General features: G+C 40.1%; 1 protein-coding gene across 1 annotated transcript in view; it reads left to right on the top strand.

The window, feature by feature from the left end:
* The window catches only part of DIP2C (disco interacting protein 2 homolog C), a 304,980-nt gene that overhangs the window by 203,482 nt on the left and 86,944 nt on the right, over positions 1-14,554 (top strand). Inside the window, exons 10-11 of the mRNA XM_062493877.1 lie at positions 9,009-9,100; positions 12,881-12,991. Of these exons, the coding sequence (XP_062349861.1) occupies positions 9,009-9,100; positions 12,881-12,991 (203 nt within the window). The remainder of the gene's footprint in view (positions 1-9,008; positions 9,101-12,880; positions 12,992-14,554) is intronic.

The following is a 14,554-nucleotide window of genomic DNA, read 5'->3' as shown; positions in this document are numbered from 1 at the left end:
CTCTTTTGTTCAGCGCTGAACACTCATTTCTATTCAGGAGTCAGATTCAGTGATGGTCTCTGGCCAAAAAGTTGTCTGCTGCAAGTTTGGCACTGCAGATATAGGTAAAGGCTTTTAAAGCATAAGAGAACTGAGGGTCATGAATGAAAAATTTTCCCTTCAGGTACTTCAGAGTTAAGAAATGACTTAATTTCAGGGGCAAACATACGATTCACCATTGATGAATGTTTTCCTTCCTTAAGGACATCTTCTTGAAACTAGGGAAGAGTTTTAAAATTTGCAATTACATTTTTACAGAAGTCATGTCATCTACTGAATGCCCTAAATAAATTGGACAGGAAAGGAAATTAAGCTGTTACTGAGGTTCAGACCATTTTTCTGAATTTGGGATTCTGTCCAGAGTCTGAACATATGTCCTGCTTTGCCTGAGGCTGTAGGGTAAGGAAATCAACCCGAAGAGCATATCTGCATGGCTCATGGAGCCACCTAGCCTGCTTCTCTGATCTAAAATAACTCTTCTTCTGCATTGTCTGAATCTTGAGAAAAGTAGGACTAAAATTCATGTTTTCACACCTTTCATTTGGCAGCACTTTGGAATGTGGTTTTCCTGTTGACTTTCAGTAGTTTCCTGAGGTCAGAAAAAAATCAGGTTTGCTTTTTTTTCCTTTTTTTTGGTCTTCTTTTTATAGATAAAAGAAATTACAAACCAAAACATTTCATAGATTTGCTGAATTCTTCTCTGCTAGGTGCATTTCATGCTGATATTTCTTTTCATGGGAAATGTTCATTCACTATGCCGTAGTAGTTTCCTTAAATGAAAACTGCTTTGGAAATGTCATTAACAATACAGCCACCTGCCATTTCACTGGTGACTTTATGAATGGTTTTGCTGTAGCTATTCTACCTTCTGTGCCTGCAATATTTTCTAGCAATTGCAGGCTTGGCAGTTTTTAACTTGAAAGTTAATAGCTATTTAGCCTTGAAATCATTAAAGACAATCCTACTCATGACTTTTTATCCTTGTGCATAGTTCCACTGGCCCTGGTAGTAATAAACTTTTGAAAGATGAGCTTAGCCACAATCCTACCACATGGTATTAATATGACACTGAATTTCATCATATGCTTTCTATCATTGGGTGACTAAAATTTTAACTATTAACCCTGAATTATTTTCAGTAGCCTCTAGTTTGTACTCCACTGTTATTTTCAAGTTTTTTGTCAATTTAAAGCAATACCATTTCCAGGAATTTTTGTATATTTCACAAATATTCATGAATTCTAAGAATAATTCTAATTTTCCAGAGTTTGGTTTTTGAGATGGTGTCATCACTTGCACCTCCACTTGAATATTTTACCTCTATTTACTGTTTTTGCTTCAGTCTCTTCTCACACCCCCTTGTCTTCATGGAAATCCTCTTCCTTTATTCTCTAACTTTCTGGTTAAGAGGAGGCTTCTCTTTGATGTCTTTTGATTTGATTCTCAGTATCTCCTCCAGTTTTTTGTCCCTGCATGGGTGAATTGCAGGTTCACCTGCTTACGGCACACTTTTTTCCTACCTTTCCAAGATAATTTCTAGGAGTGTCCCTGTAGCTATCAGCTAGATCAAGGCTCATCTTGAGCAGGAGTTATGACACCCTTAACACCAAGTATATTTACCTCCTCTTTTGTGGATTGTTGTAGACAATATTGTCTCCCCATCCATCTCTTGGCCTCTAACTGGAGTTACACAGCCCAGACATTTGTTTCTTTCTTCATTTTACAGCCATTCTGTGTCCAAACCTTGCAGATTATTTTAGGAGGAAATATTTTCAAATTGAGACCTTTTGCTGCATCTACATGGTGAAACCTCATCCTATCTGTGACCTTGGTCTCAATTCTTACATCAGGCTCTCTTCTGGTCCTGAAAAACATAGTGCTGGCCTCTTGCATCTCTCCAGGATGCTTTTCTATTTGCCCTTTGTGGCCTTGTGTGCTGAAAAGGATCTCTGAGAGTCCACAGAATTCTGCTTCCCCAAAGTCTTCCTCACAACTCCTTTGCTGTTCCTTCCAGAGACACCTCTGAGGGCTGGACCAGAGGCCAAGCTATGATCTGCCTTGGCAGACAGTGGTAGATCAGTGTTGCAGGGACCTTGTGTGATATTCTGGAATGGATTTCTCCCTCTAAGGGTGCTGATGAGGAGATGTGTGGCTTTGGGTGGTGAGTGCTCTAGATTGTGAAGGGCTTCTTGGCTAGAAGGGAAACCAGTTTAAAAAAGTTGCACTTCCAGTTGTTGCTTAAAACCATTGCTGCCCTCCCATTTCTCTGCAGGAGTTCATCAAATTTGTAATGTCTTGTATCTCCTGTGTCTTTTTCAGCATGTTCTTTGAACTCCTTGTCTTCATAACATGTCAGAACTGTTTTTTTTCACGTGTCTCAGATTACTTTAGATAGAATAAATGTATAACTGCACTTGCAGTTTTGATCCTTTTTTTCAAGCAAATGTTTGAAGCAGTTTTCCTCAGTTCTTGAAGTTCTTCTCAGTGCCCCTGTTGTAATCTTTGTTTAATGTATTCAAAATTCTTAAATTCTTTCTCATGAATGAAACACTATGATTATTACTTATTTCTCAAACATTTTGTTTCTCTGGGAACTTGTTTAAGTGGAGAACATCTTAGTTAAGTTATTCTCAATCCCTTTATAAATCAAATCATTGCATATGCATAAATTGAAATGTCTGAGATATGGGAAAGAAATATGTCTTTATCAGGTTTTTATGAGAGTCTGAACTCTGACTAGAAAAGTAATGTGGTCTTTGAGGAAAAGGAAGACAATTTCTGGCTCAGACAAAGTTAATCAGAGTAGTAAGGCATCTGGTTTTGGTATTAATAATGAAGCACTTAGTGATTTCTTAGAGGAGAAATATGAATAAAGGACAATTAAATCCTATATAATTCTTATGATATCAGAGCTTCTTTTCTTACCTAAAATGATTATTCTGGGGAAAATAGGCTGGGGAAAAAGTAATGAGTTGAAAGTAATTATCAATAAACAAGTTTTGAGCCTTCTTTTTGTAACCATTGTTAAAAACAACAAAATTAGTACCAGTTACATTTGTCTGATTCAAAGAATCTCATTTCTTTTATCTAACACTATCTGTAATCAGGTTTTTAAAAACCATTTTCAGTAGCTCTTATGTAGTGTTTCCCACATCAGAGGCCCACTAGAGACAGAAAGGACAATAAAAAAGAGCAGATGTGACTCTGGGCAGAGGACTGTTTCTTTCATTTGGATTCTGTGGAGAAGGAAATGCTTGGCAAATGGCATTTGTTTGGAAATGAATTGCTGATTTTAAAAATAACTTAAAAGCAACTGTAAACATTTTGGGGCCAAAGTGATTCTGCCTCAGCAGAGGTGATGTTGCCCATACTGGAGATATCCTGGCACACCTTTAAGGTAACAACAGGCCAAAAATAGCCAACTCCAAGCCATTCTGCAACTGGTGTGCAACGTGCACCCTTTCCTGACCTTTCTGTGAGAATCTCTTAGACCAGGAATTTCACAATTCTCAGCAGGAGAGAGACAGATTCAAGATGCTTCTGACCAAGTAGCTGCATAACCAAACTGTCCTTGCCTCTGAAATAACTCAGGACACACAGAAGTATGGTTTAAATCATGTTTTTAAACATGATTAAACTGGTTTTTAAACCAGTCATGGTTTAAATCCCCAGACAGATATTAATCTTATGATTGTTCAATACTTTAAACCTTAATTTCTTTAATAAAAAGACTGAAAATTGCTGTATTATATGATTCAGACTTCAATATCAAGCTCTGTAATAGCATGGTTGCCTCTATTCTCAGTATGTCTGGAGTCCTTCATTCTCTGCAACAGAACATTTTTGTTCTTCTTCTTTGGACTTTTAATCCCAAAAAACCAACAACTTCATTTTCTGTTTAGGCTGGATCTAAAGAGTTCATGAAGAAAGGATTACCAGAGCAGTAAAACTGCAACTATTATCTTGCAAAGCAAAAAAATAGCCCCTTTACCTGCATAGCATTAGGAAGTTCACCATTTGCACTAGATTTAATAAATGCCCTGGTTTCTATTTAATACAAGGAATGTCTTACTGTGGTATTGAGAAAATGAATATATGACAAAATTATTTGCAGTTCAACTTTGGCAGTCTCACAGTTGCTGTACACGGAGATTGGTAAGCAACCACTGGTTTGGCTTTGTTGAGTTACTGTGTGGTTCTGAAAAGTGTCCTGAAGGCAATCAGGAAATTCGTTGTGGTTTGTTTTTCTGAGTTTTCTTCCTGATGCAGCTTTTCTATTAAAACCTTCTTTACATTCAACGCATTAGTCCTTTTACAGATTTGGAAAGGAAGAGGAAGGGATAAGAAGGGGATTTACTTCAGGGTCATGTGGAAAACACATAATTTTTGTTAACAGATCCCTTTTTGTGTGGCTTTTAAGACCTTTTGGTTTACCTTCATAATGTGTTGCTTAACCAGATGGGACTGGGTATTAACTACCTTCAATTGCTAAATTTTATTGCCATCTGAGTAGACTAAAAAAAAGAAGATGACTGAACAGAAAATATATCGTTGCTGATATAGAGTTTATACTGCTCAACTAAATCAAAACCCCAGTGGCAGGACAAAAAGGACTAGCTCCACATGGGTGCTAACAGTGTTTGTCACAGCTGCCAGAAGGCGAGATGCCGTTTTCCATCCTGTCCTGCTGAGCATTTCTGCACATGTGATGTCTGCCGGATACAGCTCAGATTCAGAGGCAGAGTGGCAGAGTTGCTGTTACTCACTGGACAGTGGGGACTCTCTGCTCAGTTTGAAAGTGTGTGAAGAACCTGAAAGGCCTCCCTGCAGAAGCATGCTGCTAGGGCATGAGAGTCTGGCAGCAGCACTCTGGCAAAGTGACAAAAGTGGCTAAGTGAAAATCTTTAGAACGAGATTTATTTCAGTAAGTAAACAATTGTAACTTAGGCAATGATATATGGACAGAAAAACTCCGTTTCTTACCATCTTGTGGAGTTATACAGGATTTTGGAAAGCAGCACCACAATTAGCAGCTCAATGGGAGGTAGGAACAAGGTAATAAAGCATAGTAGTAGCAAGGTGTGCATCAGCTGCTTGTTGCTGGGGTTTTGTTTCCCAAAATTAGCTAGGGAACCTCTACCAGTCTGCTTTGTATGGGAAATAGTTCTGTGATTTGAAAATTGAGGGGTAATTCATGTTCTTAAACATCTAGTACCTACATCTAAATTACCCACAATATTTGTGTGTGACTGGAAGCCCCAACGCTGGGTCTGCAGAGCCTGGGCCCCTTCCAGAAGAGACCCTTGTGCTTTAAACAGCACTGGACACTTCTGTAAATGACATAACTATCCTTCATTTTCTAAACGCAGGAAAGTAGCTGTTAACGTTTGTCTAGTGAGACCAGGGCCTGACAGGCATTGTTCCTGCGCTGGTGTGGTGGGTAGGAATGTTGTTTGGAAGGACCCTGCTGCAGGGGATGAGGACGAGAGTGTCAGGAGCAGGAGGGCTCATGGGGTCTGGTGTTTACAGCGGGGAAGCAGCAGTGCAGCTGCAGGCTCTGACACCTGTGCTCTGCTGCAGAAATGGCTGAGGGCAGCTCCCTGTGGCAGTGGCATGGCTGGGAAAGAGCAGCTCTGGCACTGAGCTGGGACACGGGCTGCTCCCCTCACTACCAAATGAAGCTGTTGCTTGAGTTTCCTACATCCTCCCCCTGTCTCCAGGCCAGCTCAGAAGATTAATGGCAGTGTGTTTATCCAAGGAGGGCTGGTGCTTCAGTGAACTTGGGCTGAGGACAATGGAACATATCCCCAGTGGCCGCAAACAGATTTCCTCTGGGGCCCGTGTAACGAAACGATTTATCCCGCACGAGGATGGGCCCTAAGCCCCATTTCGGAGCTAAAGCCTTGGATGGAGCACAGCTGGCCTTCTCACCAGGCCTCCCACTCCCACAGCACAGATGTGGCACTGCGTGCAGGTCGCAGCAAGGTCGCAGCATCAGGATTTGTGGGAGAGGTTTTAGCAATCGGCTTTTTTCCCAGCAGCGTTTAATCTCTCAAGTTTGCAAAGGAAGAATTGCTCTGAATTGCAGCCTAGGCAGAACCAAGGAAGGAAACACTTCAAAGATTTCCTTCTTTATAACATCCTCTGTTTCTCAGAGCTGTTATCCTGCAGACATGGAGTCCTTTGTGTTTCTCAGTGGTGTCAGGTCAGAGAGGGCAAACAGCCAAGGTGACAAAACAAACCCATTGTTCAGTCCACGTCTGGTCAGACATTTGTGTCCCATCCAGAAGCCGCTGATCTGGCCTGGATCATCCATGTATTCCTAGCTCCAGCTTCTGGGTTACTGCCCCTTTTGTGGTCCTTTTTAAATTTACTTTTTTGGAACACAGCTATATACCCTGCTAGAGAAATAACAGTCTTCCTGTTGAATGATTGAGTTCAAGATCTGTGTGGACTTTGCTCTAGTTGCTCACAAGGGTGCCTGGGGAGCCCCTGCCTGCCCCTGGCAGCCCGCACTGCAGCAGAGTTGTCAGCAGCTGAGCAGGCAGATCCTGCAAGAGTTGGAGTGGCAGTGTAGAGCTTGTAAGGTCTTTGTGTTCCAGCCCCTTCTCAGCTGAATTCAAGCAAGGTGCTTCACTCCAGTTTTCCACAGTTTCATACTCAGGGGCACATCTGCCTCAGATACTTAACACAAGTTAAGTATTTAGTGGTATCACACCAGTAAACAGAGAAGGAAAGGGCTATGGTAACAGAAAATTAGGGGCTTTTCTGGCCACTAGAAAATATTATTGCCACGCTCGTGCCATTCAAAATGTATTCAAATTGAAAGGTGAGGAATTAGGATGGCAGCCTTATATTATCTGTGTCTTAGAAGATTAAATAAAATTTTGGCAATAAAAGAGCATAATGACAAAATGTGTTTAAACTTATTTAAAACTTTACTAGAAAGTACTCCTATAATTTTCTAAGTCTTTGTGAAAACTTAATTTCAACATTTATCCAGGATTCTTAGGTGGATATGATTGTACTCCATGCCTGGGCACATCTGAAGGAATGCATCTAAATACTGTGATATGAATAGCCCTTAGATTTTAAAGAACGTATTTGATGGCACATTTGATAGAGGAAAAATTAGTGTGAATATGTCACAAATGTAAATTTAACATTTGTAACAGATTTAATCTTTAGAGCTCAGACATAGATTTTCATAGCAATTCCTTCAATGTTCATTTCAAGTTTAAAAGTGTTTTGTGTAAAGATGGTTCTCTTTTGTAAGTCAGAATTTTTGCCAGGCTTTTGATTTCCAATCTCCAATATTCTGTATCATTACTAATTGCTCTTTTAAGTTTGTTGCCACTGAAGCTTTAATGTTGAAAAACTTCAGTAAAAAGACTATTTGCTTTCATAAGGTATCCTTTTTTTAATCCTACTCTCTTGTCAAATTGAAGTATTAACTGTAGCAACAGGGAGGATTTCAAAGACTTTCTCTCCATCAAATGCAGGTACTTCTGTCATTGTTCTGTGAGAGTTAATCCTGCAGATATACTCCTGTATCTGAGCTGAGTTTCCAGTGAAACCGAATTGGGTTCCTTTCTGAGCAGCAAGACAATCCAGTGTGCAAATACTGGAGTAATTTTAATAAATTAAAAACTTTGCAAAGCATAGTTCAATTATACTATATCACTGTTTTCATAAGAAGTAATTGCATTTAGTAAGTTCTCCATAACAAGCAGCAGTGACCCTTCCAATTTTCCTCAAGTGGGAAAATAAGAAAATCTGGCCTTCTCATCTTTATATTTACATCAGATTTGCACTTAAAATTATTCAGTAGTATTGCAGTTTATAACTAGCATGTGTGGGATCTTCTTATAGCAACTTCTTGGGTTAGTTATAAATAGCAATAGTGCATGTGTGGGGGCCTGAACCACTGAACTCTATAGGTAATCTGTTGTCAGAACCTATTATTGTTTCAGTGATTGGTGGGCATGAATTAAAGATTTGTTACTGTCAGACTGAATAGTGCTTAAAGACAGTACCTGGGGACCAGCCAAGCACAAGGGCTGTTAAACTTGGTGTCGTTCACATGGAAGTAACAAGGTCTCTAAACAAAGGGCATCTGGAAGAGCAAAGATACCGACCACTTGAAGGATTAATGAAAAGCCTGTAATGTGGGCAAAGAGGTCTTAGTGAGAGAGTTTCTCTTTATAATATTGGGGTGGGGACTTGGTAAGGATTAGCTAAGAGTGGTGCTGGAAAGGTGAAGCAAGGGAGAAGAGAGAGAGAGAGTAAGGAGGGGTACCTGGGGCAAATGAAATGAATCAGAGGAGGGAGGGTATGGGAGCAGGTGAGAAGGAGAAGCCAGGTTAAATGGAAGAAGGCCCAGGATTAGAAGTGAAACAGCCGTATGAATGTGCTAAGGTTCAGAGGGTCCCTGCTGCTTCAGTGTGCCCCTTTGGCTGTGGGGTGTTTTCTGTTTGTTGGGGTTTTCTTTTCTTTGCCTCTGCTTCTTGGGACTACTTTTCTTTTTCCCTGGTGAGAAAATTGCTGTGGTGAAACCTGAACATCACCCTCTATGTCAGTCTGTGCTGAAATGCACTGTGTCCAACTTGCTACAGCTAAGGTGTTAGGGTGATGTCTGGACTTGATGATGTACCAGCTCCTTCTAACAGTTATTTTCAGAGTCAAGATCCAGTTTCCTCCAAAGTAAGAAACTTCTGCCATAAAGAAGACTATTCTCACTTTTCTTTTTGTTTTTAAAGTGCTGCTGTCTTGAAAAAAGAAGTTCAAAGAAAACTTCTGATAAGTATTTAAGTATTTCCACTAGTCCCAGTAGTGGTGTCATATTTAGTTGGAAAAACTAATACAAGTGTTCCTACTGTGTGTTTTTGGCTTCTCAGGTATTCTTTCGCTTTCATATTCTTGTAAAACATAAAAATTTTATATTAATTTCAAAAATTTTGTGTTAATAGGCAAACTCTGGACCAGAAGTATGAAGGTTGCTTACAATATACTACATAAATTAGGCACAAAACAAGAACCAATGGTACGACCTGGAGACAGGGTGAGTATCTCAACGATTATTTGTAATAGTTCAAATCCAATGTTGACAAAGAGAGAATGAGGTATTTGAAGTGCTTAGAGGAAATTAGTGAGGTGAAATAATGGGGTGTGGGACAGGGTGCTGAAATCTGCTGTTTCCTCCCTAAGAATGATCATTCAGACAGATGTTTTGAAGTGCATAATGAGTAACCTGAGCTGGTACTCCCTGGACTTGAAGTTGTGGCAACATCAACAATAAACATTCCCATGGAAAGTGATTTTTGGACATTGAACAACTGTCTGTTTAGCAAAAGCTTGCTTATGGAGCCTGGAGGTGTCATGTGGATAAAAAACTTATTTACTAATGACTTTGTAGTTGTTGAGATGGTAGAAACAAGAGAAGCATTGTGGAGGACAAAAACAAGCCAAGTCAGCACATTTTGGTGGACAGTTGAATAAATAAATGATGCTAACTGGTAACAGAGAATATATCATTCCTGGTACTGACTCTGATGCAGCTACTGCTAGAGGCTGACCCTAAGTAGATGGATAAGGCTCACAGAGAGCAAGAGTTGCAGAGATAGCACTTGAAAACATTAAATGAAGACAGGAACATCCTATAGTTTTGCTAACAATGTACTTACAAACCTACCTCTTTGACTGCCAAGGCTGGCTGAGCCTGCTGCTCATTTTCTCTGCCAGAGTGTGTATAGAAGGTTCCACAGGTCCCATTCCAGTTTGGATCGAAGCCATGGAATGGATATTCCAGAAAAATTTTGTCAGAAATGCAAATTTTAGTCCTGCCCTAGTGCTTCGAGTTGTGTGTGTGGGATTAAGTTTCCCCCTTCCAGTGTCTGATAGCAATTCTCAAACTGTTGGTTCACTTGATCCTCTTGTGCCACATGTGAGAAACATGTCTGTTTGCATTACGCATGTCTTAGGGCTTCAAAAATGAGAGCATACATTAATGCTTTCCAGAAGGAAAAAAGGAAAAAACCCAAAAGTGACACTTCTTCCTGTGTTTCTTGTTGAAATAAATCATAAAGGAATTAACTAAAGGATCTCTCGATCCTTAATCTAAATTGCTTCCTACAATGGCATACGGCCAGGACTAGGCTCTGAAGACTCTCTTTTACTTAACTTACAAGTGTGTCTCTAAGCAACAGCAAAAGCAGCAAGTTATTTAAGTGTACACATCAAAACAGTCCACACAGAAAGCTCCAAAAGAATAAAGTTCACATATAGGCAATGTACATATCTTCTTATTTACTGTATGTTGCCTGCCCATCTTCATAGTCATTTTCTACAGCAGTCACTAGCACCTCCTAACATTAAGAAAGGATTCATGGATAGTTCAGGCTGAAAACTGGAAGTTTAGTAAGAAACAAATTGCAGGTCATCTAAAATAAGTCAGCCTAGATTAGAGTGAAACAAACGTTTGTAGCTGAGTGCTGAAAGCATATGCTTTATGTTGTAAAAACATCCTGCCTGGCATCCCTCTGTAATAGGACCGTGATCATTTGAGGCAACTTCACACTGAAGATGACGTGTTACAGCACTTCTGATGCTCTAGGCTGTGATTCTGGCTGTTGCACCCTGTTATAATAACAAAAAAACTTTCTGATCTCTTTGAAGGTGATTTTATTCTATGTAATGTGTGTTGTGTGGCAACACTTAAAGGGAGTTTTAAATACTAAATGAAATACGGGTACATATTTCTGGTCTTTTCCAAATGAGAATGCATTTGTTTCCTTATTTTGATAATTATAAAATAGTTAATATTTTCCCTTTAAAAAATCTTCTGTCAATACAATCTCTGTTTTTCATGACTACCATTACCTCACCTTTTAGGTTCTTTGTCTGAGCCAAAAAATAAATTAACATACCTGCATCTTCTTCCCTGTTTCTGGTATTATTTGTGGCAAAGTGTGTTTGCCTTCTATAGTAACTTCAGAAATTTAATCTTGCATCACCTCAGACAGTTGCCTGGAAATTAATCTTGCTTTCTGAAATATCTACTAGCTAACCAGATTCTCATCTGCTAATATACACTGTATGATTTTGTTCCTTCTGTGTTATCCCTTTTTGCTTTTATATGCATTATTTATTTATTTGATACAAGTCTGTTAGTGATTAATGTTTTTTTGGAGAGGAAGTTAATGCTTTATTTGCACTGGACTTCAGTGAGATTCTTTTCACCTCTGTCAGCTCCTTTTCAAAGATTCCCAGCCAAACCTTCACTGCCTTTATGTAAGCAAAGACCAGTGCAAAACCCAAGAATCCTCAAAGTATATTTTGGGATCTTTCAGATGTTTGCTGGGCTCAGCAATCTCTACCATCCCCTCCATGCACCTGGCAAAATCCCTATATTTCCATTTGCATATAGTAAGCTCTGCACAGCCATCTCCAGCACTTGGACTGTTTAATGTGCAAGTGTGCAGATAAAGTGGTCGTGTATTTGCTCTGACTCTAAAGATTTATGAGGTTAAAGTCTTCAGCCTAAAAACCAGAGATATTTTGGACCCACTTGGACAAAGCTGGTGAGATTCCTTCTAGTTTGAAGAAATCAAGTGGGTGTATGGAAGGTGACTATCTTTGAAGCCATGTGAAAATTCTGGAAACACAGTCTCCAGTAACTGAATCTTAGATCATATGTGGAAACATCATGATTTTACTTCAACAAAACTCCAATGGATATTGAAGCAGTCAAAACTCAAGAGCTGCTAAGTAGTTTCAGCAAATTGCAAGGTGCTGTGATAATACACTCTTGTCCTGTGCGTGAGCCCAGAGGAAAGAGATTTGGAATCATTTGCTATGCCTTTGCATGCCACAGCAGTTGACTGTGCAGGAGTTACCAGCTGTGTTACAGCTGTTTAGGACATGACCTGAGAATGCCCATCTGACTGAACTGAAACAAAACTGCTGAGAGGATCCAGCCACTAAGGTCACTGACCTTGCAAGGAGAGCTGTGGGCTCTCAGAAGTGGCTGGATCCTCAGCAAGGCTGTGAGCTCTCCCTTCTCCTTTCACTTTGCTTGTGGAGGATCTCAGCCATTGTCCTGCTTCACACAGGGCCTGCAGGAGTTAAGCTGCACAGCTCAACACCTGCTGAGCATTCTGGTGATCTGTGATTGGTTTTGGCATTCTTTTATCTAAATAATTCCCCTGCCCTAGCCCTGAAGCTGCTAAATTCAACAAGTCCACACCTAGGTTGGCATGTCATACGGCCAGTTCTGGATGTGATGTTCACTTCTAGATACCAGTTTTTTGTGTGCACACAGCACACAGAAACTTTACACTGGGACAACAGAACAGTCCTAAAACAAAACAATTGTATGAGGCAAAGTGTTGTGAAACAAAACAGTGTGTTAATGATTGGCATAATGGCATCCCAATCTAGATAATTTGATTTGGTCACATGTATGCTACAGGTCCAGTAATTTCAAGTATTAGAAGCACTCATATTACATTACAATCTAAAATCCTTCTAATTCCATTTACCTAGGTTATTTAACACTGGTAAAGCAATCAGTTAATTCAGAACCAGCTGAAAGGTGTTGTCAATGTAGGAAACAATGCAGCATGAAAATATTAAACTACATCCCAAGTGAAAATACTCATAAAAAGAATATTTATCAGAATAAATTTCTTCTGATTCCTCATTGGTCTGTCATTAGGCATTTGCATAGCTGTCTTAGAAGCGCTCTGGTATCATCTCCATCCAAAAGGAAGCATAGAAACTCCGATTATCATTATCTGACACCTAGGATAAAACATTTCTAACATACATCTCTCTCTTTCAGGTAACACTTGTGTTTCCTAACAATGATCCTGCTGCTTTCATGGTGGCATTTTATGGCTGCCTGCTTGCGGAAGTTGTCCCCGTCCCTATTGAAGTGCCACTTACAAGAAAGGTGGGGAACTGAGTTTTTCTTTATACTCCATTTTATCACTTACATTAGAATAAATCACAACTGAACATAGCTTTTGAGTACATTTTTGTGGCTATCTAGCTCTGAATCTGCAGATATCAAGACACTGCTGTGTGGTGAATTATATATAGTTCTTTTTTGTGATGGAAAACCTGAAGATGTGCTTGCAGTTTCAGCAAATGCAGGTCTGCATGGAAAATGAGAGGAAAATTTTTCAAGAGAACAGCTCTACCAGTTGTAGATGGATTATCTTTGTTGCCTTTTAAAGCCTTCTGGTGTTGGCCACTGACAAAGAATCATTGGCAACAACTGCTGATTTTCCACCTGTCCCCACAACCCAAGCTATATTATAATACCACTGGTGTTGTGTGTGCTACTTCAAAGCTGTTATGGAAATGCCTTCTCCTGTGTCTGTACGTGCATATATATCCCAAAGCTTCTGTCACCATGGTCACCTCTGCCAAGGGTGGCGCTTGAACAAATTCAGTTCAGGAGTTCTTGCCATAGAACATACATTCATAGAGAAAACTGACCGCTGCTAATCAAAAGCATTTCATGTCCAGTGCTGGTTCAAAGATTGAACCACATATCCCAGAGAAGGGTTAGGAGACAGAGCAGTTCCAGCTGGAAGGAGTGTCTGGGGGAGGTGAGTTGAGTTGGAGCAATGGTGGAGGTGAACCACAGCTTGGTCCCTTACACAGATTCTGCAGATCCTGCATTTTTTTCTGAGGATGTATGCCTTGAAGGATGTAGATACAGCAAAATGAATTTATTAATTACAGGGTTGTCTTGGTCATATCCCCTTAATTTATGATGTCTGGCTGCTCCCACATACCCCTTGTATAATTGCTCTTTTATTAGCTAGTGCTAATAAAGCCTTACTTTAATTATTTGGTCTGGACTTGTCCACATAAAGAGTGTTCTTTAATCTTTACAAGCTTTCTTTCTGAAGTAAGAAGTTTTGGAAGATGTTGACTAAAGCCATGAGATGCCAAGGAAAGGGCTGAGCAAATGTATTGCTATGGTCACATTTTCAGTATTTCAATTGTCAAGGGCTTTAGTTTGAAATGTTCCAGTGTTATAGTAGTCTGGGGCAGAAGCTCAAATCTTTGTTTCATGGACAGAAACCCTGGCTTTCAAATGAAAGCCATGAAAGCAAGATTGTTAGCCCTCATAAAACCTTTGCAGTTTGGACATCTCACACAAACTACAGCTCAAAATATCTGGAGATTCCTTCCTAAATGAAACTGCTTGAGCCTTTCTCACCTCTGGGAAGGTGAATTGACCTCTACATTTCTCCACTGCAATCACACATGTCCTGGACAGCATCTGTCGTGGGCTCCTGCCTTGGTGAAACCAGAAGGTGGCAGGGAGAGGAGGGGTGGGAGCAGGAGGAAGGGGCAGTTGATAAACTGGTGAAGGAGGAGAGAGAGATGAAGGGAGGGAGTGGATCAGACAACAAGAGACCATGATCCAACTGAGCAGACTTGAGAGCCATTGGGCAGAAGGAAGGACTAAGGGAAAGAGGAGGCAGGATGTGCCCAA

Source organism: Cinclus cinclus, chromosome 1 (assembly GCF_963662255.1).
Source record: "Cinclus cinclus chromosome 1, bCinCin1.1, whole genome shotgun sequence".
Classification (NCBI taxonomy): domain Eukaryota; kingdom Metazoa; phylum Chordata; class Aves; order Passeriformes; family Cinclidae; genus Cinclus; species Cinclus cinclus.
The sequence above is the reverse complement of the archived record's forward strand: the minus strand, read 5'-3'. Positions and strand labels throughout refer to the sequence as shown.